The following is a 26,040-nucleotide window of genomic DNA, read 5'->3' as shown; positions in this document are numbered from 1 at the left end:
ATATATATAAGGCTGTCCATTTGATTTGAATCTTGATTTCACCGTTCTTTCAGCACTCATTCGTTTTTCTTGGTTTTCTCCCGCTCGTTCTTCACCTTTTTGGGGTTCGAATTTTCATTCAGGTATTTTCTCTACCATTCTTAGCTTTGCTCAAGTGATTTTATTCCTTTCCAAATCTTGTTAATACCATATTCAAATCTTCTCAGATTGGGGGATTAGGGTTTAAAACCATTAACTAGGGCATTTTTAAGTCTGTGAGAGATTGACTGTTTTTTCATGAAATCAAACCGTCAATCACATTGAGTATTATTATTAACATCATTAAATCAATAATTTGTTGGTTTTATTTTACTATTTTTGTTCTTTCATAATTCTCGGTTGATTCACAGTTCTCTCTCTCACCCTTGATCAATATGTTATGTGAATCCGTGCTTATTAGGGTTTAAAACCTTTGATTTGAATTTCACTGTGTTTTCATATCATATAATTAATTATCTTGCCTTTGATGAATAAACAGAAGTTGAAGTTGCTAAGATGGAAAACAACGACCTATTTCCTGCTAAGAAGCAAGAAGAGGAAACTAAGTTTATTTCTGAGGAGAAGCCTCCTCCTGTGACTACCAAAGTTGCTAAGATGGAATATGACGACTGGTCTCCAGTTGTGAAGCAAAACTGGGAACGGTATCTTGCTAGGAAGAAAGAAAAAGAAGAGGAAAGGAAGTATTTATCTGAATTTCCTCCTGCTGTGAAGACCAACATTGCCGACAATCATACTTTGCCTTTTCCCAAGCTGTTGCCAAATGAAGGTAAGTTTGTGCCCTCTCTCTTTCTTTTTAACAACTTTCGACAGTATTAAAATATCCTCATCCTTTGTTTTCTTATTTGATCTAAACGATGAACAGGATTAAAAGTTGAAAGCTTTGAAGGAGATCCTTTTGCTGAGGAGCGTCCTGTGTCATCCGACTCGCTTTTTGTGATGTCTGACCCGTTTCTTGCTGAAAGTAAGTTTGTGCCTTGTTATTTTTTTTTTAAACATTCACCCATATTAAAAAATGGTCACCCTTTGGTGTCTTATTTGATGAAAAATGAACAGGAGTTGCTAAGAGGCTAGAGGAAGAGCCTCTTGAGACGACCAATCCGGTTTGCAACCCTTTTCCTGCTAAGAAAGAAAAGGAAAGTAAGTTCGTAATGACCAAACCGCTTGTTGCTGAGAAGCGTCCTGTGATGTCTGACCCGTTTCTTTTTGAGAAGCCTACTCACATGTTTCTAAAGATATTTTTTGCTTATCAGCAAAAAGTGGAAAGTAAGTTTGTGCCTTGTCCTTTTCTTTTTTACCTTTCTACCATATTAAAATATTTTCATCCTTTGCTTTCTCATCTAATCAAAACAATAAACAGAACTTGCTGAGATGCTAAAAATAGAGAGCATAGAGGGAGAGCCTCAAGTCACGACCGACCCTCTTGTTGCTAAGCATGTGTCGACCATGTTTCTAAACCTTTTTCTTGCTTATAAACAAGAAGTGGAAAGTAAGTTTGTGCCATGTCTTTTTCTTTTTTAACAGTCAACCATATTAAAATTCAACCTTTGCTTTCGTATCTAATCAAAACAATAAACAGGAGTTGCTAAGATGCTAAACATAGTGAGCATAGATGGAGAGCCTTTTTTGACGACTGACCCTATTCTTGCTGAGAAGCCTCCCGTTCTTGCTTATCAGCAGGAAGTGGAAAGTAAGTTTGAGTCTTGTCTTATTCCTTTTTGATCAAAAACATATTAAAATATCCTCACCGTTTGGGTTCTTATTTGATCAAAACAATGAACAAAAGGTTCTAAGAAGAAAGAAGAGGAAAGTAATTCAACCAACATTGCCGAGAAGCATACTTTGACATACTTTGACGACAAACCTGTTTCACAACCTGCATCTTCAAGTGATACAGCTAAATGAAGGTAAGTTTGAGACATGCCCTTGTTCTTTTTTGATCAAAACATATTAAAATATCATCACCTTTTGTTATTTTGATCAAAACAATAAACAGAACTTGCCAACGAGGGGCGCCTTTCAAACAACAAAGAGGACAATCCCTTTGCACCATTTGGAAGATGGGATCAAAAATTAAGTGTATATGTTGATTTTTGTTCAAAGCATCTATCCCTTTTGATGATTATATTTTAAAATTTCCGTGTAGACACTTGTAATATTGGGTTAGTAACAGATGAACTCTTTCTGTTTTATTAATTTTTTGACAAAACTCTTGCTATTTCTTATTTCCTATTGTCATATCAGTTATAACAAAAGGTAGTATAGATTACAATATGCAAATAAACCAAGATCTTCACAATCACCACCTAAATTAAAATGGAGGAAGAACTAAAACTCAACTTTGAAATTACCGCACTGAGTTGAAAATAAATTATTAATTGTGCTTTGACAGATGCAAACCTGAAAGGTTATTCCAAAGAACTGCTTTAATCATGACAACTAAATAAAGCATACCGCAAAATATAACTATTTTGATATCTGGTCATGATAAAATACTCTGTTAAACATTTTTCTGAACTTTAAGCATGATTTTTAGGCGAATTTTGATGAATAAAATTGGCAGGGTTAGTTGATGGATCGTGACTTAAGGTGCTATTTTATAATCATTTCAGCTAATTACTTATGTGCATCATATTCATAAAGTGTGCAAATATAAAGGGCTGATCATAATCAGGGTAGCAGCAATAAAGATATTATATCATGTAAACCATTGGTCATTGGTAACTAATACACACGTTCACATAACACATCATAATATTTGATATCATGTAAACCATTGGTCATTGGTAGCTAATACACATTCACATAACATATCATAATATTTGACATCCATCTTAATCCTCATTCATGAAAAAACAATCTAATTAAAGAATGATACACATTTTGCTTATTGTTAATTGTGCTAAATTCCATTCTACATTCTTAGTTTCTAAGTGACGTGCTGAGATAATCTTCGCACTTGTTATCATTACCTATCGCTACATGTGCCTCTGCATCTGATTGTTGTTGTGACGCTTCCAATACTGTGTTGAAATATTATGAGAATGATTGCGTGATAATATTTTTCAAGGCTTAAACAATAATTTTGCTGCTGTTAAGTCTCAGATATTGATCATGTAACCTTCACTTCTGTCATCCAATTTTTACTCCAAGATAGTTCTACAAGACAGACAAGTTAATCCTGCTACTAGTTTGCTACATACTCCCTCTGCCCTTATAGTTCAAACAACCTCATTGTAATGGCAATGGTGGAGGCAAACCTTTCCATAGCGGAAAATGAATCCTTCAGCAGTCTTGTTAGAACTTTAGAAGAACTCCATAAGATCAAGACAGTGAAAATCGTTACTACATAATAACAACTATCCATCAAAAGCATATGTTAACAACTTTAAGCCCTTGGATGGAGAACTGTAACGTAGCTCGAGAGGATCCAAACCGACAATATCGCTCTCTCATATATGTAAAATTTACTACCGCACCGTTTGAGGAGCAATCCCATCATTCAAGAATTACAACAAACATTAATCTACTCATTTCCATCATAGTCATCATCAAATATGTACAGGGGTATGGAATCACAGTAGTGCGATCAACCAATTTATTTTGAGAAACTTCAGTGTTTTCCCCAGGTCAACCTAATCGGTGAATATAAACCGCATCATAAGCTTCGATAGTCAATCCTGAAGCAAGAAATATTTGAATCTCGTGCACAAATTTGTCGGTTCTAGCTCCCAGGAAAGGTCTAGCTCTAGCTGCTTCAGAGACTGACGTCATGAACTCCTGTTTCTTCAGGTTCTTCTATGTGAGACTTCTGCTCTCTAATGGAGATCAGAGAATTAACAGCAATAAGAACATTACTCTTTTTCATATTCATATAATGTTGTACGATTATATCAACTTAAAATGCATGAAGAAACTTACCTTGTCCATAATGATTTCACCACACCAAAGATATGGTGCACAATGATGTCAACATCCTCCTCCTAAAGATTAGGTAAGATGAGGTATGAGTCAAGAAAAAGTAGTATTCATGGTTAACATATCGAAATCCATATTGTGAATCGAATCTTATTATGAATTGTAAGATACATTACGAATAAAAATGTGATATTTTTAGTAAAAACAAATGACATAGCTAGATTATAAGCTTACATATCATATACGAATCTCAACAATTTAAGATTCAAGTCATCAATCAAATGAAAAATGAAAAGTTGTTGACTATACAACGTTAACAACAACAACAAAAAGTGGAAGATAACACTAAACTAGTTTTGGTAGTGATTCATTGTAATGGTAATCAAATATATAGGAGTTTTGATTCTATTCTAACAAGTGAGTGTTAATAATTTCATTTAAAAATTATTGTGAATTCGGACACAAAATCACACCAATAAACTTAGATGTGTGGAGCGCAAGGGAAGTAGTAACCAATATTAAAGTAACATCAAGCAACAATAACAACAAACCTAGATCTAATCTAGGAATCAAGTGAAAAGCAGAAAACCAAAAGCAAAAGATAGAGAGAGAAAAGAAACAGACACACCAAGAAATGTTTACCCATTTCAGTCTAACAATGACCTATTTTGGGTGCTACAGCAGGTTATATCTATATCGAGCTCATAAATCATTCAATTTATGTTACCCATTCTGATGCACCTAGTGTGGGTGACCATTACATGTTGTATACTTCTATCTGCAAGTGCTCCTTTGTTATGTGTTAGATTTGATATGAGAAATTGGGGCAGCTACTGAACATTTATGTGCTACTTTAGCCACTCATTTCACTAACCATCTAGATTGATCATTGTTGCTACTAGCTTAAATAGATTTATTTATACTCATATAATGAAGGAAATGCTCAATTTCTATTTCTTTTACATTAGTACATGATTTATATTTAACAAACTTTCTCTGATTTTTAGCTTCTATATTATACTTTTGTTATTCCCTTTCATTTTCGCAAGACTAAATGATTCTTTAATTACAATAGCCTATACTTTATATATTTGTTTTCCACAAAATACATACTAAAAATCACAATTAGAATAAAAAAACAAAGTAAGATCATAATTTCATAAAATCTAATTAGTCAACTTTTTTAACTCTTTTGGTTTTGTGAGTTAACTTGCTGCACGCCGGCGCCGGGCTGGCCTGTTTAGGATTTCATTTAAACTCTAAACTACCATCTGGCCTGGTACATTTTGACAGCGTTACTTTTGTATGTTCATCTCTTAGATAAACTGATAATGAATGACCTTAAAGGTTTACTTGGTTGCCTTTTTTTTTTTTCATATCTTAGATAATGACTGTGTACTAACATTTTCAATATAATCATGACAGAGACCAAAGTTTTTGAGATCAGTTGCAAATTATCAAGCAATCAATGCTGACACTCTCAAAGTCTCAATAATCATCATTGAAAGCATATTTTGTAATATTCTAGATGTAATGGCTTGAGAACCTATATGAATACAACAACAGCCAAGTCTTATTCCACTAAGTCGTAGGAAAGAAATTTCATCTAATTGTTCAAAAATGATATGTAATAGTAGTCTGCTCAATTCTCTGTAGAATATACTCACTTCTAGACTATTTTTTATTTACTCTCCCCATTCCAACTATGGTATAGCTTATTGTTGGTTAGCTGTTTCATTGTTTCAACCGTCGATTTCTAACTCCTAACTCAGGCTTTAATCCCATGCATCGATCTATTCTATGCTATCTCTGCTTACATACACCTAGAAGCAAAAGACACCAAAAAACCTTAAATAAATAAATAAATGCAATACTAGTCTACAAGGGCAATTGCAGAATGTTATAAACAAGCAGAAGCAGTCACATCTAATTTTCCATATAAGAAACGAAGAAGTGCAAACAATGTGTGATTTAGAAGCAAGTTGAAACAGAGGAGATAAAGATTGCTTCTTCCACACTTGGTTTTGAATAAATCAATCATCTACCGCTATATTTTTTGTTTTCGTCTCTTTAGAATTCAAGGACACAGTAGTACGAGCCTATTCAAAGTGAGGAATAATTGTTAATGTTGTTGAGGGACCCCTATAATACCTATCCAAAGAGTGGAAGAATAGTTACTGTATTTGAACATCAGTATCTCATTACTGTCCATCAAGTGACAAACAAATAGATAGATAAACTTTTCAACTTCATCATTTAAGATGTTGTTATAGGACAGACATATGACATAACATTTCTTATTGACTAAATCCCAATAGTCAAGGATATATTGAAAAGAAAATGCTCAAATACATGCAAGCTTTAACTGGGGAACCAATTCCTACTAATAGTACACACTTCACCCATTTCAGGGATTAAAAATTTAGGGAAGATAAAAATTACCTGGTCCAAGATTCCATAATTACCGCCCATCCTTGTATGCTTCATGTTAGAAGTGAAGGAGAAGCAGGGATCATCATGGTCTTGCAATTTAAATAGAGAAAAATGCATCCTTTTCATTTGCAGCCATTGCTTTGAAAAGAATGTCTCATCGGTTCACAGCGAGACACATTTTGCGTTGCTATGTGAAAAAGTGAGTGCACTTCTGTCTATCTCATTTTTTCCAACCCATTGCCGATGAACATTGGTAATAAATGATAAAAATAAATAAAAGTAATTTTTCAATCAAACAAGAAAACATAGTAATTTTTAAATGACAGAAATATCCCAGAACTGTTGCACTGAAAACTTCAGACTGAAATACTTAATAATAATAATAAAGATAAAGAAGCAAGTATAAAAACTACAAAAGCATTCTTTCTGATCCAGATAGCTGAGATAACAAAAATTTAAAGCAGCGAAGTTCTCTTTCAAACCAAAAATGGGACATATATCCGGTGCTATGATAGACAGTTGGTTTTAATAATGATCAAGATGCCTAGCTATGATTGAGCAGGAGCCGATATTCTGTTTAAGTTGTAAAATCTAAAAGCAGGAGGAAAAAATTCCACAGATATGGGATAAGAATGATAAATCAAACAGCAGTTTTCTTGTTCCTGAAACTTTCCTTCATCATGGCAAACTTTTTCTTGCACTGGATCACGGTCTTTCCAGGTACAGCTGCAGCTACTCGTTCCCATCTCTGGTTAGCTTCCTTTGGGAAGGTTTTTAAAGCTTGAACTAACGCTCTTTCCTGCACTGCAGACCACGCCTCTTGTTCTGAAACTCCTTGAGAGTCTTCCGAGTTGATGCTGCTTGTTGTTGTTGGTACCGGTGTTGGAATTGTTGTTGTCGTCGTCATCGTCGGTGTTGGTATAGTAGTTGTTGTTATGGCTTCACCATTTTCAGTTATTGTGGCTGGTATTGATACCCCTTCCAATTCTTCTCTTGTTGACAGTGGGGATGCAACTGATTGTGCTGCAGGTTTCCTCTTCTCAAGAAACGTATCAAAAGCTTTGGCTGTATCGGGCTTCTGGAGGAGAACGGTTTTAGTTGCTTTCATTATTTCTTCAACGGATCTTCCAGTGCCAATGTATTCTGAAACAACCTCCCATCTCCTTGAAGTTCCTTTGGGAAACTTTTGTATTCCTTTTCTCAATAGCTCAATCTCTTCTTTAGTCCAAGGTTTCTCCTTCTTCTCTATGTAGCCTGCTAGAGAACTACTGTTTCCATTAGCCTTGAAAGAGCCATTTTGTTGATTACTTTTCTCATCAACCATGTTTTTCTTGCAACTCAGTGCATCGTTTAGAGCTTCTGCTTGCTCTAATACCTCTTTGTCTTCCATTTTCTCACACAAACCCCTCAATTGTTCAATATCAAATGACATGCAAAGCTCTTCTACATCGTCTTCAGCAATATCAAGTATGTGTTGTGACAAGACAGGTCTTGAGAGAGTTCGAAGACGTGTTCGCTCCTTCCGCAAGAGCTTTTTCTCCTTCTCCTTCAACTTCTTCTGTTGCAAAGCAGCTTCGGCAGCTTTTTTATCTTCCTCTGCTTTTCGTTGTTTCTCCTCTTCAGCAATTCTGGCCGCTTCTTCCTCCTCCAACTTCTTTGCCATATACTTGGACTCCTTTTTCCTTTTCTTCTCAGCTTTTGCCTCTTCCTTTCGTCTCAGTATTCTAGGGTCCCTCTTATAAGCATTATCAACAAGAGTGCGGATACGTGCATACTCTTCCTTCCTAGCTTTTTCTGACAGTTTTGCATTCTGCCTTTCCATCCACCTTTTATGATCTCGGGATTCAGCTTGCTCAAGATCAAACTCATCCGCCTGGGGAAACTCTCTCCAGCTTTTAAAGGAATACCAAAAATTGTAGAAACTATCAACTTCCTTGATTGAAGACTTATCATCGCCTAGAGACGGAATTGGTTGATTAACCGACCACCGCCCATTCCTCATAAAAGCAGGAGCAAACACCTTGTAGAAGTCTTGTGGATCACAGTCAGTGGGAATCTCATCATCAAACTCGTCTGTAGAATCATAAATTCTTCTTTTTACGGGATCAACCAACACTGCATAAGCCTCTTGGATTGCCTTAAAATGAACGTCAATTTCAATCTTCTTTGCTTCTTTGGCAGCTTCAGTTTGCTCGGAAAGAACAGCAGCTGCCTGTTTGTCCGGATGAAACCTCAAGGAAGTTTTATGATAGCTTTTACGAATTTGATCTTCCGTAGCAAGATATCTAAGATGACTCAGACCCAATAATGCATAATGATCTTGCTGTTGCTTATCTCCGCCGCCACCAGATTTTTTCTTGCTCTTGCTGCTGTAAGAATCAGATGGCAAATAAACATGTTCCTTATCTTCAACCACTTTCTTATTATTATCATCATCTTTGTTATCTTCTTTCTTATTAAGACCGCGAAGTTTAAGTGCAGCGGCATGGAAAGAGTGACCAGCGGGGTCATATTTCATCGCCTTAACCGGAAGACAGTTTGACGAAACAAAAATAGGCTGCCCATCTAGAAGCTCTTCTGAGTAAGTAATAAGACGGTATTTTGTTTGAACAGCCATTATGGAGGCTGGCTGGCCAACAAAATACAAAAAACTCTTGAACTGAATCACTCCAACCTGTATCCAAACAAAAATTCAAATAATTGTACCAGAAAATCAAAATACAATAAACCAATAAATCTAAAAACAATGAAGTGAAATAAGAAGCTCAGAATATTAAACACAAAATATGAAAAAGTATTAAAAGTTATATCAACATACCTCCTTAAAAGATGGAGAAGTGCGAAAGTGTTGAATTTGCGGCCGTGAAGTGGCGGGATCGGAGTGAAAATGAAACAAGTAATTAATTTTAGGGTTCAGAGCGAGCGAGCGAGAGAGTTGGGGGACTAATTCATAACTAAGTACAGAGGCTTGGATATTTCGTTGAGAAAATTGGGCCATTTTGGCCCAAACATGTTTTTTTTTCTTTTCCCACTCTCCTCACTTCTCACACACGCTCCAATACTCTGAAGATAAGGCTGCATTCCTTCGATTTATTATTGTTGATTCGTAAGTTTTTTTTCTTTCTAGAAACTGAATATTTGTATTATATAAGCCAAACCAAACCAAAAAAAAGCCAAACCAAATTGATCATGAGATTATATAATCTAAATATGTTCAATATGCTGAAACTGTTTGACTTTTGTTGATTAAATATGTGATTTTTATATATGGACCACGCTAGGAACGACGTAACTGCATTCTCTATTCGATAACAAATGCAGAAGGTTGTAGTGGATTGCATAGCAAGAAGGGATAGGGACATGGGCTGCATTTCCAATAGAGCTGGACAATCTTAGGTGCACGAGTCTGAACCCCAGGCAAATCACCATGTCGAGGAGGAAGATGTTTCAGACCATGACGATGAGGAGGCGAACGTCGCTGCTTGTGGTTGAGGAGCCACGTACACTAGATTTCTATCCTAGCGAGCCACGTGATGTATACATGCTCACCAGTATCATCAAAATATGCACATGCGTATGTTTGACGAATAAGTAAGATACTCCAACTTATATATATATATATATATATATATATATATATATATATATTTATGCAAACTTTTTTTTTTGTTGAAGTTTCATATCAATTTAAAGTGTGTCAACAATGAAAAGAAGGCATGAAAAAGTATCATTCAGGACAAAGGGGCCTACTTTGTGGCCATTATAAGATGTCATTAATCTCACATGAAAATTGCTTTTCTCACATGTGTTTTTTCCTAAAAACACATGAAAAATGCGTTTTTGCCCCCAACGGTAATTGACTACCGTTGAGTCTTTCCGACTGCAATTAACCATCGCTGGCTCAGCTACAGTTAACTACCACTGGTTCAATTGCAGTTAATTGCAGTTTCTGACATAGCATCAATTATGAATTTGCACGTTTTAGTCGAAAAATAAAAATAAATCGAGGCTTATTTAGAATGCTACGAAACTTTGTATATCCTCTATATGTATTTTTACACAGGTGTATGGACAGAGGTTAATGGAAAGACCGAACGGTAGTTAACTACCGTTGAGGGGAAAAATGTATTTTTCTTGTGTTTTAAGAAGAAGAAAAAACATGTGAGAAAAACAATTTAGGTCTGGAAGGTTTTCTGCAAAAGCTTGCAAGTATTTATCAATTTGGGTAAAAAAAAAAAAACTAAGGTTGAATTTGCCAGAACGTTATGTAGAGACAGTAATGGTGAATGGTTGAGTTGAGCAGTGAAGATGAACAGTTCAATTCGAAATAACAAAACAATAATAAAATAAAATAAATGACAGTCTTCTAAAATCTGGTTACAAGTAACTAAAGTAAAAAAAATGGACAGCATGGCAAGTTATTATTGGAGGGTGTTAAAGAGTGTGCTAGAGGGTGTGACCCCAGCATTTCTCTTCTCAGCATAGAAAAGATTTATTAAGCAAAGCATATCGAATTGGGCCGGGTAACCAACCAACCTACCAAGCAACCCGTTTAGCTATTATATATAAAGTCATCACCCCCTTTTGCAACTCATGGCCCCCTCCTATTTTGACCGGGTCAAAGCCCATGTGGCCACTCACTTGAGTGAGGTGGATGCCACGTAGGCAATTTTTTAATTAAAAAATAATAAAAAACCACTTGAAATTCTTTGATTAAAAAATTAAAAAAGGAAATGGAAAAGAAAGGAACGTGATGCTTTAATTCTCCCAATCTTTTTTTTCCAGATTCATCATCTCCCAATCTAATTCTCTCAATCTTGGTCCGTGAAAAAAGAACCAGGCAAGAAAGAACAACAACTCATCCACTGTAATCAAGAATTTCTTTGGTGATCTTCATCTTCTTAGTGGTCCCTTTATATATATATATATATATATATATATATATATATATATATATATATATATATATATATATATATATATATATATATATATACCTCAAGAGAGCATTGCAACTTGTTCTCAGTAGCAGGCGCCTTACGAGGAGGACCTTGATGCACACTTCCTCTAGCATTCCCATAGGATCCAAACCATTGCTACCTCTTCCCATCCCTCCCATTCCACCAAAGGGATTTCGATCCCCAAAATACTCAGCAAAAATATCATCAGGATTCCGATGATTGAACTGAAACGAAAAGTCATCCGACGAAAAGTAATGGTTTATACTCCCACCACTACCAGAAGCATGAGAATCAGGTGGTGGTGGCATTTGACCCTTTAACCCATCTTCCACATATTGATCATAAACAGCTCTTTTGTTAGAACCACTCAATACCTAATAACAAAAAACAAATTCCCAACACAAAATCAGCATGACCCAGATGCAAAAATCAAAACTTTAATAAATAATTTCATATAAGATCTACTAATAATTGAAAATTTAAGATACACTTTTAAAAAACTTACATCATAAGCTTATGAGATTTGCTTAAATTTGGCTTCAGCTTCTTTTCTATGAAATCGCCGGAAACAAGAATGTGAAATCGCCGCCGCGCTGTTGCTTTGCTTTCTCGGTCACGGTGGCGTCGCCGCCGATGGTACCAAAACGACGGTGATTTGAGATAATGGAAAGGGAAGGTTATTGGTTTGGTGTGACTTGTGTTTTTCAACAAACAATAAATTAAGGAGAAGGGTAGTGATGAGTGAAGAAGGATGAAGGAGATAATAGTGTTGGATGAAGAAGATGAAGACATAGAAATTCACGGTTCTGAGTTTGATGAGAGAGAGAGAGAGAGAGAGAGAGAGAGAGAGAGAGAGAGAGAGAGAGAGAGAGAGAGAGAGAGAGAGAGAGAGAGAGAGAGAGAGAGAAGGGTTGAAGCTCACACACCCCTTCCTCTTTCCTTTTATTTTTTTAATGCATAAAATACGCATATAACTTTATCCTTTATTTTTAATTAAAAAATTGCCTACGTGGCGTCCACCTCACTTATGTGAGTGGCCACGTAGGCTTTGACTCGGTCAAAATAGAAGGGGTCACTGAGTTGCAAATGAGGGTAAAGTTGGGGGGTTGAAAAGCGATTTTTTTTAATAGGAGCCAAAATTGTTACGTAACCAAACATAGTGGGTCAAAAGTGCATTTTAGCCTTTGTAATTTAAATCTTTCAAAAAAAAAAGCCTTTGTAATTTAAAGGACTAAATTGTTTAAAAATAATTTGCCTATTCACTCAACAGTTTATCGAAAGAAAGAACCCTGCATTTCTGAACTGAACCCTAAACCCTGTTTGTCTCTCTCACAAAATGGAACTGTCCGCCGTAACACTCGGCGGCAAGGGTTCATCACTCTCTTCCTCCGCCGTCTACGCCACCGCCACAGGAAAATCTCAAATCAAAATCGATTCCTCCGCACTCGACCGATTAACCTCACCACCATCCTCAAAGCAGAATATCACTATCCCCGAATTCCTAACCCTAGATGAAACTCGCGCCTTCCTCATCGTTCTTCTCAACAAACTCATCCTCTGCAATTCATCCAAAAACGTTGCATTAGCGATTTCAGAATCTCTCAATTCGAATCAAACCAGTTTTCGATTCGACGAAGAGTTTGATGTAACTGAAGATGAACACTCGTTGTTGATGAACAACGAGTGTGCGGCGTTGCTTGGGGTTTCCGCGGTTTTGGATCATCAATCAGCGGGTTTGTTAGGGTTTGCTGATGTGGCGGCAGCGTTTTCGTGTGAGGCGTTGAAGGCTGATGTGACGGTTTTCAATTTGATGGATTCTGGTGATGGACATAGTTCTAAGGAGGAAGTTGGTGTTGCTGGTGATATGAGGATTTTGCTTAATGGATCTAAGTTTGTTGGAAAGGAAAGTGTTCCCGAGGTTGTGAAAATTGTTAAAGTTCATGGGGTTATGAGGGAGAAAGCGAAATCGGTGCATTCGAGGATGCGGGTTGAGTTGAATTCGGGACATAAGTTGGGGAAATTGGATCTTGGGAGTGAGCATACTGTGTGTGATGTGTTGTTTCCTTTGGCAATGGCGTTGAGGGAATTGGGTGAGTGTAGTTTTGCTCGTGCCAAAAGTAATTTGTTGTCAATTGGTAGCGATGATTTGAAATCGGGTCTCGGTGAAATCTTTGGGAAGGAGTGTCCAACTGATGCTAGTTTGGTTAGTAGTTTTAATGAATCTTTTAAGTTGTATTCTGGTAGGGTTTATGATAATTTTGCACATGAAATCAATGTGTTGTTTGGGCTTGTGTGGAAAATTGTGGCGTGGGAACTTGTGACTGCTTATGCTGTACTCGAGGCTGCTGATTTGAATGAAAAGATTGGAAATGTTCGGGAAAATGGAGAGAATAACAAAGTAGAAAAGAAGAAGAAGAAAGCTGTTTTGGGGAGAGGAACTAGTTCGATCTTGGCGTTGCTTAAGGAAAGGTTGTCGAGTGAAAAAAAGAGTGATGTAGAGAATTTGCGGAAATTGGAGAGTTGGGTTGCTGATTTTCTGTCGTTTTTGGATTTAGCTAAGCCTGAATTCAATGAATTTTTATTGAAAGTAAAGGATGTTGTTGAAAGCAATGAAAGCAGAAGATTGCCCAAGATCCCTAAGGTGATTTTATTGATTCTTTTAGGGATAAGATTAAATGCATTACTTACGCATGCTATAGTTCTCTTAACTTTATCACTTTTTTCGTGGACAAATAGAAACTATGTTTGAACACTTTAATTGATTATATCTCTACTCAATGCATTTGTGCACTGTAACGAGCTTTAAAAAACCATTCATTAGAAGGGCTGGTTATAGTTGTTGAATATGTGCATAGTTTTTCCAATTTATGAAATAGTTAAGTTTGATTGAATATAAGCTTGTATCATATTATTATGGTTTGTCTAGTTATAAAGTCAGAATGTAGAAAACAATCATGTATTAGTAGTCTCTTACGAGTCGAGCCTACAGATGCTCTGACAAATTATTTACGTAGACTCTTTTAGTTTGACAACCTTGGCGGAGTTGTAATCTGATCTGGTATGACAGGAGTGATAATTTTCATTGTTAAAATCATATTTCAAGGAATCTTGTACAAATATTCTAACTCTTACCTCATGTAATTTGGAACTGGTGTTCCTTTTTGAACTTGTGTTTTGAGGCATTTAATTTTAATTGTTGTCTGTAGATAATTGAATTTTTTTTATATGTTAATTTCTGTTCCTGGTTGGGATGCAATTGGTTGGTAGTCTTGCCTTGAGTCTCACAATATGAAAATATCAGGGAACACGTGATTTTGCTAAAGAACAAATGACAATTAGAAAGAAAGCTTTTTCAGTAATAGAAGAAGTTTTTGAGAGGCATGGTGCCACAGCCTTGGATACACCTGTCTTTGAATTGCGAGAAACTCTTATGGGAAAATATGGAGAAGACTCAAAGTTGATTTATGATCTTGCTGATCAGGTATTATTGCTTATTTGAATATTTTTGCTCTGTATAATTTTTCTTTCTGATATTTCTGATCATGTTCATGAATCTAGATTTCTTATTTATAAACCAGACCACCATTAAGGATTGGTTCGCACCAAATCCATAGATAAAGTTGATGAATTTCAGCTCATTCTAACTGGTAATCAACTTGTTTGACAGGGTGGAGAGCTCTGTTCTTTGAGGTATGACTTGACAGTTCCATTTGCTAGATTTGTAGCTATGAATGGCCTGACATCTTTGAAAAGGTACCAAATAGCTAAAGTCTACAGAAGGGACAACCCATCTAAAGGAAGATACCGTGAATTTTATCAATGTGACTTTGATATTGCTGGTCCAGCTGAAAAAATGGCTCCAGATTTTGAGGTTGTTAGAATTTTGACTGAATTGCTTGATGAGCTGAATATTGGGGATTTTGAGGTAAATGTTTATAACGTCCCTGCTACAAAAAGTATTGGTTTTCTGAATTTGTAGAACTATTTAGACTTTTTACTGAGTTCATGATTTGATATTTCTATAACCGTTATTTTTCATGGTCTGTCTATATGTATTTTGGTGAGCGATTTCTAACATAGCACAATATCAGAATATGTATTAGTATATGTGCTGGGCTTATAGGTTTCATTATACATTTGAAGTTCAACCTGAAATGCCATATTTGTCGGCATCTGGTCATAAGAATACCTGCTGGCTGGTTGATGAGTTTTTGCAATGTCTTGCTAAATCTATTTGATTTTAATCAACCTGTCTCATGTGCTACAGTTTAACCTTGTTATCAAGTCTTTGTCATGTCAATTATCAGATTACCTGCTGGCTGATGTGATCTTTCAGTGATATTGTTAAATGTGACTGGTTCACTCATCCCAGCTTATTTGCTATAATTTAACATTTTAATGTCATTCATTTGGATGTGCCTGCTGATTGAGTTTTGCGGGCACCCATGATCTTGTTAAATGTGACTAGTTTACTCATCCAAACTTATCTGCGATATTTTAACCGTATAATATCATTCATTTTAATGTGTCTGGTGATTGACTGTACTTCTCTAATTTAGCGGTTAAATTTCACATCCAATAATGTATTCAAATTATATTTTTTTTGTTTCATTACGATCATTCTGTTGTAATTATTTTTTGTTTCACAGGTAAAGTTGAATCATAGAAAGTTACTGGATGGCATGATGCAAATATGTGGAGTACCTCCTGAGAAGTTTAGAACTATATGCTCAAGTATTGACAAGTTAGACAAACAATCATTTGAACAGATAAGAAAAGAAATGGTGAGGGCATATGTTGTTTGTTTCTATTCCCTTTGTAATTGATTTTATTATAATTGAACGGACCAATTTTGTTGTGCTTAAGCTGTTCATTGTGTTTTACATTTGGAAAGATGTAGGCTTTTATTTTTATACTCATGTTCTAAATACTCATAGTTTATCCTTTATCAATGGTAAATAGTTTGGTTTAGGGATGAAATTTAAGTTGGTGCCTTAGCATTCTTTTGGTAAATATAGTTGCATGATTTATTGAAGATGCAAACACCTTGTAACTGGTTACTTACTTCACATATACATTTTCTATTGCCGTGTCTTCATTTTTGAGCAAATATCTGGACTCTGGATTACATTACTTTGCTAATGACCTGTATGTTTTCAAATGTTGGACTTGATTAAATGAAAAAGGATTCATTGGATGCATCAGACTGAGTGTTAATCTTTCAAGTATACAGCATTACACTAGCTTATGATTTTTTGAGACATACGAAAGTTGTTGCCTTTTAGAATAGGGTTTTTCTATCATGTGCAAATTTGCACATGTTAAGAAGTTTAAAATAGTAAATTTGCATTGGAACTTGTGCATTTAATGGAAAATATATAACCTTTTGATAAATAATTGTTGTTTCTCAATAAAAAGTTACTACTTTTAGTTACTTTAACATGTGCAATATTAACTCTTTAGAATATGTCCGACACAATTCGTTGTAACATTATTACAATAAATTAACTCTAAACTTTTTTTTTTTTTGGTAGTGAAATTAAATCTAAACTGTTAATACTGGGAAGTTATATTTTGCAACACTGTGATTTCTTATCTTTATTAATGTGGTTTTTACTGACTTTCATGCTGTAGGTGGAAGAGAAAGGATTAACTGCTGAGACAGCCGACAGAATTGGAACTTTTGTTAAAGAGAAAGGACATCCATTAACATTGTTATCGAAACTTAAACAAGAAGGCAGTGCTTTCTTAGAAAATGCTGGATCTGTTGATGCATTGAATGACCTGGAAATTTTGTTCAGAGCTCTGGATAAATCAAAACGCCTTGATAAGGTTGTATTTGACTTGAGTCTTGCCAGGGGTCTTGATTATTATACTGGAGTTATATTTGAAGCTGTTTTTAAAGGGGGTGCTCAGGTAATTCCCGTGTCTTTTATGTTCTTTTCATTCTGAAATGTTTCTTGTTTATTTCCTTCATTCTTTGAGAGGAAAAATTCATTATATCTGCCCGGATATAGTGGATGTTCACTGTCTTGTTAAACTCTAGATGCAACAAGCTAGACCCATTTTCACGAGTTGGTTTAAAACATGCTAGTCTAACACAAGATATAATGAAGGATTAACAGTTCTTTGCTGGATTAAACCAAAGGAGCTTTCACACTCAATATAAGGTTGAAAAGAGATTAATTAAATCAATGGAAAGACCTATTTAAATCTCAAGTCATATCAGACAACAGAAGCTTTAGATTTTTTAGGTGGAGATATTAACTTTAATTGGGAGAGTTCTTGAATGAAAGATTGTGAATTTAAACATTGTTAATGGTTTGAGTGGTCAAGATAAATAGGAGGTAAGCAAATGCGATTTAAGGTCCAATCCTTGGTTATATGTGTTTTCTGTACAGATTACCTCCTAAATTAGGATTTAGTTTTTAATGGATTTTGCGTTGAATTTAAGTAAGAGCTGAATTGCTTTTTGATGATTTGGTTTTTATGCTGCAATATTTAAATCTGCGCAGACTAAGATTGTTTTTAATCTTTTGTCAGAAAATTATTTTGTTGGTTTCTATGTTTTTACCCTTGCTTTTTGTAGATGGGTATATTGCGTTTGGATAATCAGAGAAATTAGTTTGTTTTTGAAATGATGGTTTTGTTAATTCTCACATGTGTTTTATCTTTTGCTGCTGTAGCCTATAGGGATATTTCTTACCCTCAATGATCTATTCCTTTGGTAAAAAAACAAAATTGAGTAATTAATTAGATTATCACTTCCTCCACAAGAGAAACACATAATCTAGATAGATCAAGGTTGCTGCAATAGTATTTTAAGGCTAAAATATATTTTGTCCTTTATCTTTTACCGAATATTGTTTTTTTGTGTTAACCCTTCGGTTCCCAAGGGGAGCCCGTGGTAATCCAGAGTTCGGCCGGTGAGTAATGCTTGGCCAAGAATTGTTGCACTCAGGAATAGGTTCTCCTAATACCTGTTTTTTTTTTTTTACAATACCTAATGTTTGTTTTGGTCCTTCCTTTATCTTTTTTAAGTTACATATTGGTCATTTAACTTTTTTAAGTGGGTAAACGTAGCCTTTTTCTCACAGCAGGTTAAATATGAAATATAAAAAATGCTGACTTAACAATGCTTATTTGAGGTTTTGTATACGTGAACTAACAGTTGCCTTAATATTGTTGTCTACTTCAACAAAACCAACAAATTGAAAATTAGGCTTAGGGTGATTAGTTGTCTTATAAGACAGTAATTGTGACATGTTGGATGTCAATTGAGATATTGGATGCCAATTGAGACAATAATTATGCCGCCTATTTAACCATTGAAAGTCAGCATTTTTTTCCTTTTCATATTGAACATGTGCCAAAATTAACATTTACCTATTTAAAAAAGACGAAGGACCAAAATAGATCTAGTAGAAATTAAATTCCATCTAATAGACGGTGCAACAAAATTCTCGTCTAAATCCAATTGAACACCAGCCAGCGGCTGCCGGATTTCGTCCCGCAACTAAAAGAAGATCGCTTCGGCAACTTTATTGCCATCGCCCACATAGATGAATCTTTCAGCATCACTTGGTAGACGACTTCACATGCAACCCTTTCTTTTCATGCCATGGGGTGTATTTAGAACAGTCCTTCATATGTCCTGTTTTCTTGCAGATGAAACATGTCTGCCTTCTCGTTTTGAGAAGAATTTCCCGCAGTCCTTTTCCTTTTCATTTTCTGAGCTAGTAGTCAAGTGAGCACTTTCAGTCTTTTCCCTCGTCAGCCTCTCTTCCTCTTGCGCACAGTGAGATATAAGCTCATTGAGGGGACATATGTCCTTCTGAGTATTGTAACTCACTTTGAATTGCCCCAAGTGTGCAGGGAGAGAAGTCAAAACCAAGTGCACAATCAACACATCTCCTTATTTTCACTGGCACATGCAACCCCTTCTTTTCACGACTCCATTAGATCTATGGCGAAAAGCCTCTCGGCAATAATCTGAATCACAAGCATATTGTCTCTTATCTTCATCTGAAGAGTATTCAAAGCATTAGGAGTACCGGTTGATGAAGAATCACAAGCCATAAGTGCTCGTTACTCGTCTCTATATCTTTGTGTTTCAGATTACTGCCAAAAGACCTTCAGCCATGGATCCAGTTGTTATACTATCACTCCCAACTTTGCTGCTCAGATTAACAATATCCCTAGGATGCTATTCAAGTTTATGAAGGAATCTGTTGATATTGTTCTTGGATGCATGGACTTGGATTTATCCCTGAGCAAAGAATGCCTCACTGCCACTGCTTAGAACCCAAATGAAGCAAAATTAAAAAAATGGGACCGATTCAATTGTATGTGCTACATGATTATCAAAAGGTTCATACCTGAAATGATTAGGGGCTCAATTACTGAGAGTACAAGTGCCAAGAAATTCCTTGTAACCATAGCGCAATGAATTATAAAGGTATAGGGAACATAAGGGAGTATATTATGGAAATGGCCAATCTCACCTCAAAACTCAAGGCAAAGAATTACTCCACAGTTTCAAGGAATTTCTTGGCGCTTTCACTTTGTAATTGAGCCCCTAATCATTTCAGGTATGGATATTTTGATAATCATGAGGCACATACGATTGTATCGGTTTCATTTTTCCAATTGTTTCATTTGGGTTCTCGGCAGTGGCAGTGGGGCGTTTTTTCCTCGGATAAATTCAAATCCATGCATCCAATGACTATCTCCACATATTACTTCCAAGACTTGAATTTCATCCCATTCGGCACGAGGTTATTGTTAATCTGGTCAGCGAAGTTGGGAGCGGTAGCAGCAACAACTGGATCCATGGCGAAAAGTCTCTAGCAATAATCTGAAACACAAAGATATAGGGATGAGTAACGAGCACTTGTTGGCTTGTTGGATCCATGGAGTCGTGAAAGAAGGGGTTGCATGTGCTGGTGAAAATGAGTTGTCTTGATTGTGCATTTGGTTTTGACTTCTCTCCCTCCACACTTTGGGCAATTCAACGTGAGTTACAATACTCGGAAGGACCAATGGTCCCTTGATTAGCTTATATCTCACTTTGCAAGAGGAAGAGATGCTGAAGAGGGAAAAATCTGAGAGTGCTCACCCGACTACTAGCTCTCAGAATACAAGGAAAAGGACTGCGGAAAACTCTTCTCAAAACAAGAAGGCAAAGGAACAACCAATGGAATCCACATGTTTCTTCTGCAAGAAAACAGAACACATGAAGAACAATTGTTCCAAATACACCGCATGGTGTGAAAGAATGGGTTCCTTGTGGAGGTGTCTGCCAAGTGATGTTGAATGATTCATCTATGTGGGCGATGGCAATAAAGTTGCAGCAGATGCTATAGGGACTTTTAGATTATTATTAAAGACTGGTCTTCATTTGGATTTAGTTGAGACTTTTGTTGCACCGTGTATGAGACAAAATTTAATTTCCTCTTTCGGACAAATCTGGTTATGCATTCTTGTTCATTTAGTGATGGTAAAGTTAGTCTGTCGTATTTTTTTTTGTTAAAAGAGTCCCAAATTGCATAAGGTCTGAGCATGACTTTATAAGTGGGGGCAATCCTCACCTTAAAAGCCGGTTGAGTTAGGCTCATCCGAAATTCTAAGGTTAGGCTCATCCGAAATTCTAAGAAATCTTAAAAAAGGAACCAAACAGATATTAAGTGAAAGAGAAAGGACGAAAAATATATTTTAGCCTAATTTTTACTAATTCTTTGATAGCTCGACTTGTACTTCAATGGGATATAGTCAAACTTTGGCAAACTGGTTGTTCAAAGAAGAGGTCCAAGTTCAATAACCTACCTGCATTCCTATAAGCCCTTTCTTTCTCTGTTGCGTGGCATATAAATTTTAACTTCTAATGTAGCAAAACATATGCAGGATAGTGGTTAAGCTACTTTAGCACCTTTCCTCTATCTGATCAGTAAACGAGAAACATGATGCTAAGAATTTCTTTTTGTATGGTTGAAGCAGTGCATGTTCTGTGCATGCTATATATTGTAGAAAAAGTTCAGTGATCAGCACTTATATTAACTTGAAATAGTAGATGGAGGGTAGTCAAATCACTAGAGGTAGAGGAAGGCCTAGGATAACTATTAATAAAAATTAGAGATTAATGAGTTTGATAGAAATATGGTATATGATAGAACATCACGGTGTCGTTTGATCCATATAGCCGACCCCTCTTAATGTGATAAGACATGGTTGTTGTTGTTGTAAATTGGGATGGGTCTCAACACGATTTTCTGATCATTTTTCTGCAATTATTTCTTATTCAGAAAGCATATGATTATGTATGAAATAAATTGAAATTCTTGATTCTTGTGAGTGGCTGGCTTATGGCAGTCAAGTTTTTGCATTGCATATACCCTCCTGTGTCAGTTTCATTTACATAGTTTTCATTGAAATCTTCTGCTTATATTTTAGTGATGGATTTATGGTTTTTACACAGGTTGGTTCAATTGCTGCTGGTGGTCGATATGATAACCTGATAGGGATGTTTGGTTCGAAGCAAGTTCCAGCAGTTGGTGTAAGTCTGGGAATCGAGAGAGTATTTGCCATAATGGAGCAACAGCAGAAGGATCAGAACCAGGTGATCATAATGCTTGATATCTAACTTTTGTAGTTTTTTATGTCAAAACAAAGAAATATTCCTTGATTATTCTGGGTATCGAATCCCATTTTAACACAAGTTATTTTCCAATCCTAACTGCCATTACATAATTGTGTCACTAATTATTTCCTAAACCATATCCTCCATCAGACAGATACTCCTGCTGTTTCTTATACTGTCTGGTTGATGACTTGATTCATCACCACGGGGATGTATCTAATCACGAGATGTTTGCAGTTGACTTTTGCCTGTTTTCTTTTTTTATTAAAACTGATCCTTTTTTCCTGCCTGTTTTCTCACCTGATTGATGAAGTGATGATAAAACTGATCTGAGTTGTTTCCTTGTTAAATTGGGAACGTCCTTGTTATATTATTGCCTAGACAGATGAACCAACTGTTTTCCTTTTTATAATCTGTTGATTTTGTTAGATGGCTCGACCAACCAAGACAGAAGTCTTAGTGAGCATATTAGGGAATGATGTAACACTAGCTGGAGAGCTAGCTGGTGAACTGTGGGATGCTGGAGTTAAAGCAGAATTCTTGGTCAACAAAAGAAGACCAAAGCACTTTGACTATGCAAAAGAATCAAGAATCCCTTGGATGATACTTGTTGGTGAGCAGGAAATAAAAGAAGGCACGGTGCAACTGAAAAGCCTCGAGTCAGGTAATGATGTAAACATAAACATCCCTAGAGAAAATTTTGTTGAGGAACTTCTGAAACGGTTAAACCCATAAGTCCCTTTATTTGTAGCATCCTACTTAGCATGTATTTGGAGTAAGCGTTTTCACAGTGATAATGCGGCAACCTAAGTTACCTGAGATAATTTCTCAGTGCCACGGTGGTTCCATTGTTTGTGGTACTCTAGTTGAAGGAGTATAGGTTTTGCTAACATTTGATGTTTCATTTTTCATTTATCAAATTTAGTTGAGATAATAACTTACGAAGATATTGAGTTTGTTTTTGTCGAAAAAGATATTTGTTGTGGAGTAGACTAATTGTACTTTGGCTCCAACCTAAAATAACTGTTCCGTTGTGGTTTATCTGTGTAAAATTGTAAATTGTAGTACTTGTCTCTTTCTTTTTTTAATTTTCCTCCAATACGCTTTTGGTTTTATACCCTCTATTTTTATAAAGGGTTAATTATGTTTCTAGTCCCTATAAAATAGCGACCTTGTAAGTTTAGTCCTTACTTAATTTTAATAGCATTTTTAGTCCCTATAAAAAAAATTTACTTATAATTTTAGTCCCTGCTAAAACAAAGTTTGATTAATTATCCTTAAACTCTTAAATTTTTGAATGATTTTTTTGAGACAAGATTAGAACACTATGAAAGGTTCGTTTACTAAAATTTAGAATTTTCTGACATGAAATGAATTAAATATGAATTTTTTAAAACGACAAAAGTTAAAGATAAAAAGTAATAAAATCTGGATGTAGAAATCAAATTTTGCGATAATTTTTTCAGAGGAACTTTTAGTAATGTTCTAAACATGTCTGCAAAAAATTGTTCAAAAATTTAAGAGTTTAAGCATAAATTAAACAAATTTGAATTGAGTAGGGACTAATACTCAGTGCAGAAAAACAAAATTAGGGACTAAAAATGCTATTAAAATTAAGTAAGGACTAAACTTATAAGGTCGCTATTTTATAGGGACTAGAAACATAATTAACCCTTTTATAAATTACTTTGAATTTAAACAAATTTAAAATAAGTTGAATGAATATATTCACCGCGAGGGTAATTTCTGTGCTTATTTCTTCTGTCAATGGAGTCATTTAGTTGCTACTTTATAATTCAACATGATGTCCTAGCAACACACTCTTTACTATACTCTTATTGGTTAAAATTTACCGCATCCCACTAAATCATGTCAGCCCCGTATAAATTTGGTAGGCCTATATGAATTTTAATCAATAAAAGTGAATGTTTAAAAGTGTGTTGCTAGCATAATACATAAACATTTGTGTCATGTTGCCGTATAGTTCACAAGTCGTTCGTGCACTTAAACATTTGTGTCTTGTTTGCGTATCTGAGTTCACAACATGTCGTTCATGCTGGAAAAAGAATAAATAAATTGGGAACAATTTGATTTAAAGTAACGTTCATATATGCAAATTACCATGTCAAAGATACCAACTTCTATGATTTTTAGTAAAGTTCTTTCATAATCATGAACTAGGCGAAAACCCAAGGTTACAAAAGAATGCATGAACACTAACTGCCTCATTAAAAGCTTCTTTTTTTTTAAAAAAAATCTGCCTCATTAAAAACCTTATTAAAAGATTTATGGTGAAAGAGAAAAGAGTATATTGCAAAACAACCAAAGCGACAAGAAAGTCCATACATGGATTAATGAAATCTATATTCAGGAAGACTAATAAAAATCCATAGTGATCCTTTTTTGAAAATTGCTTTTCTGACATAGAATACTTCCTATTCACACAAGTAAATGACCAAATTACCCCCGGCGGTAGTTAACTACCGCTGACATATCCGCCGGTAGTTAACTGTCGCTGGAACCCAGCGGTTGTTAACTACCGCTGAGTTACTTCCTTCATCCTCTTCTTCTTCTTCCCACATGTAATTCCTTTTGACTATCTTCTTCATCCCTTTCTTTTGTTCGGCTTCCCTTCTCTTCCAATTACAGATCTAAACTATCAGAACCTTCGTTGCCAACAATCTCAACCCCAACCACGACCTCTATATGTGTTTTTTACTTATTCTAAATCTGCCATCCACCACAAATTCTATGTGTTTTTATAAAACTCTTCGTAAATCTATCAATTAAAAACTCTAAATCTCCAATCCACTTCAGATGTAATCCACGATTTTAAAAGACTATTTGAATGATTCAGATCTTCAATTTTAAGGAATTGCCCAATATTCATGTCTATTCATATCTTTAATTCCTTCCAAATTCCAATATGCAATCTCCACATTTAATTTAATGCAGAGATTAATTTCGTTCTTCATGTTCAGGGGTGCATCTATGGCTAATTAATTAATTTCAAGAAAAACACATAGATAACCATAACAGAGATCAATAGAAAGAATTAAATCGATGCTGGTTTTTCATGGAAAAGAGATGCAGGGAGCAAGCAGGAAGAGAGAAGTTTCAAGAGAAAAAGAGAGAGAAACACAGTAGTGAAAAGGATCGATTAAAAGCGTGAATCTTGTTTAATTAAAGTAACTCAGCGGTAGTTAACAACGGCTGGGTCCCAGCGGCAGTTAACTGCCGGCGGATATTCCAGCGGTAGTTAACTACCGTTGGGGGTAATTTGGTCATTTACTTGTGTCAATAGGAAGTATTCTATGTCAGAAAAGCAATTTTCTCCTTTTTTTTGGTCGAATCCAGTGAACTTAGAAGGAATAGAATGACACCATTGCATACAACTTATGTGAATTTCCTAAGAAACTATTTTATCAGCACAATAGTTTTCTTCTTTGTAAATGTGTGGGATAGTAATAGTAAAATTCATAATTAATAAAGTTAACTGCAAGCAATTAAACATATAGTTCTTAATTTCCATAGATTAATAGCATGCATAACATAAAATATTTCAGCATGAAGAGCGGTATTAGTATCAAGGTTGACTGCAAAACAACCCATAAAACAACAACACTACTTCAAAATTCCTCCACATGCAGCTGTACCAAATGATTTCCTTTTAATCATTGAAACCGAGAAAATCAAGCATTGAGAGAAAAGAATATATAGATTCTCTCAGCAAAAAAAAAAAAAAAAAAACCAAATGATTTCCTTTTAATCATTGAAACCGAGAAAATCAAGCATTGAGAGAAAAGAATATATAGATTCTCTCAGCAAAAAAAAAAAAAAAAAATCTGATTACGCATTCCGTCTTAATTTTTTTTTTTTTGGAGCACATTCCGTCTTAAATTATATGTCACTTTAAAATGACATATAAGATGTGACACACATATTTTGTTAAAAAAATGATATATAGTTTGGGAAGAGAGGAGTATAATATTTCATTTGAAAAATCATTTATATTTTATCTTTCAAGGTTAGGCCGTGTAAATTGTTTCATTGGAA

The 26,040-nt window shown here is 35.3% G+C and overlaps 3 protein-coding genes across 4 annotated transcripts; 2 read left to right on the top strand and 1 right to left on the bottom strand.

Annotated features, from left to right (window-relative positions):
• On the top strand, positions 1-2,291 carry LOC146955646 (uncharacterized). 2 transcript variants are annotated; one of them, XM_085722399.1, is made up of 8 exons: positions 5-122; positions 518-805; positions 902-1,000; positions 1,093-1,302; positions 1,397-1,525; positions 1,616-1,726; positions 1,823-1,943; positions 2,033-2,291. In XM_085722399.1, the coding sequence occupies exons 2-7, from the start codon at positions 535-537 to the stop codon at positions 1,939-1,941; spliced, it is 939 nt and encodes a 312-aa protein (XP_085578525.1). In that variant the 5' UTR covers positions 5-122; positions 518-534; the 3' UTR covers positions 1,942-1,943; positions 2,033-2,291. The 2 variants fall into 2 exon arrangements, with proteins under 2 accessions (XP_085578530.1, XP_085578525.1); XM_085722404.1 differs by lacking the exon at positions 1,093-1,302 and having other exon boundaries at positions 1-122.
• A 4,379-nt stretch (positions 2,292-6,670) lies between these two features.
• Positions 6,671-9,303, bottom strand: LOC146955645 (uncharacterized). Its single transcript, XM_085722388.1, has 2 exons — positions 9,206-9,303; positions 6,671-9,061 (listed from the first exon to the last, which is right to left on the bottom strand). Exon 2 carries the CDS (start codon positions 9,002-9,004, stop codon positions 7,028-7,030), a length of 1,977 nt encoding a protein of 658 aa, XP_085578514.1. The 5' UTR covers positions 9,005-9,061; positions 9,206-9,303; the 3' UTR covers positions 6,671-7,027.
• Positions 9,304-12,621: 3,318 nt separating this feature from the next.
• On the top strand, positions 12,622-23,036 carry LOC146955644 (histidine--tRNA ligase, cytoplasmic-like). The gene is made up of 7 exons (XM_085722380.1): positions 12,622-13,989; positions 14,650-14,829; positions 15,016-15,273; positions 15,998-16,132; positions 16,983-17,264; positions 21,823-21,963; positions 22,414-23,036. Exons 1-7 carry the CDS (start codon positions 12,685-12,687, stop codon positions 22,717-22,719), a joined length of 2,607 nt encoding a protein of 868 aa, XP_085578506.1. The 5' UTR covers positions 12,622-12,684; the 3' UTR covers positions 22,720-23,036.
• Positions 23,037-26,040: the final 3,004 nt, after the last annotated feature.

The sequence above is a fragment of the Medicago sativa genome, chromosome 1 (genome assembly GCF_051527215.1).
Source record: "Medicago sativa cultivar Bolivia chromosome 1, Bolivia_mono, whole genome shotgun sequence".
In the NCBI taxonomy this organism is placed as follows: domain Eukaryota; kingdom Viridiplantae; phylum Streptophyta; class Magnoliopsida; order Fabales; family Fabaceae; genus Medicago; species Medicago sativa.
Note: the sequence above shows the minus strand (reverse complement) of the source record. Positions and strands in the feature narration are given on the sequence as shown.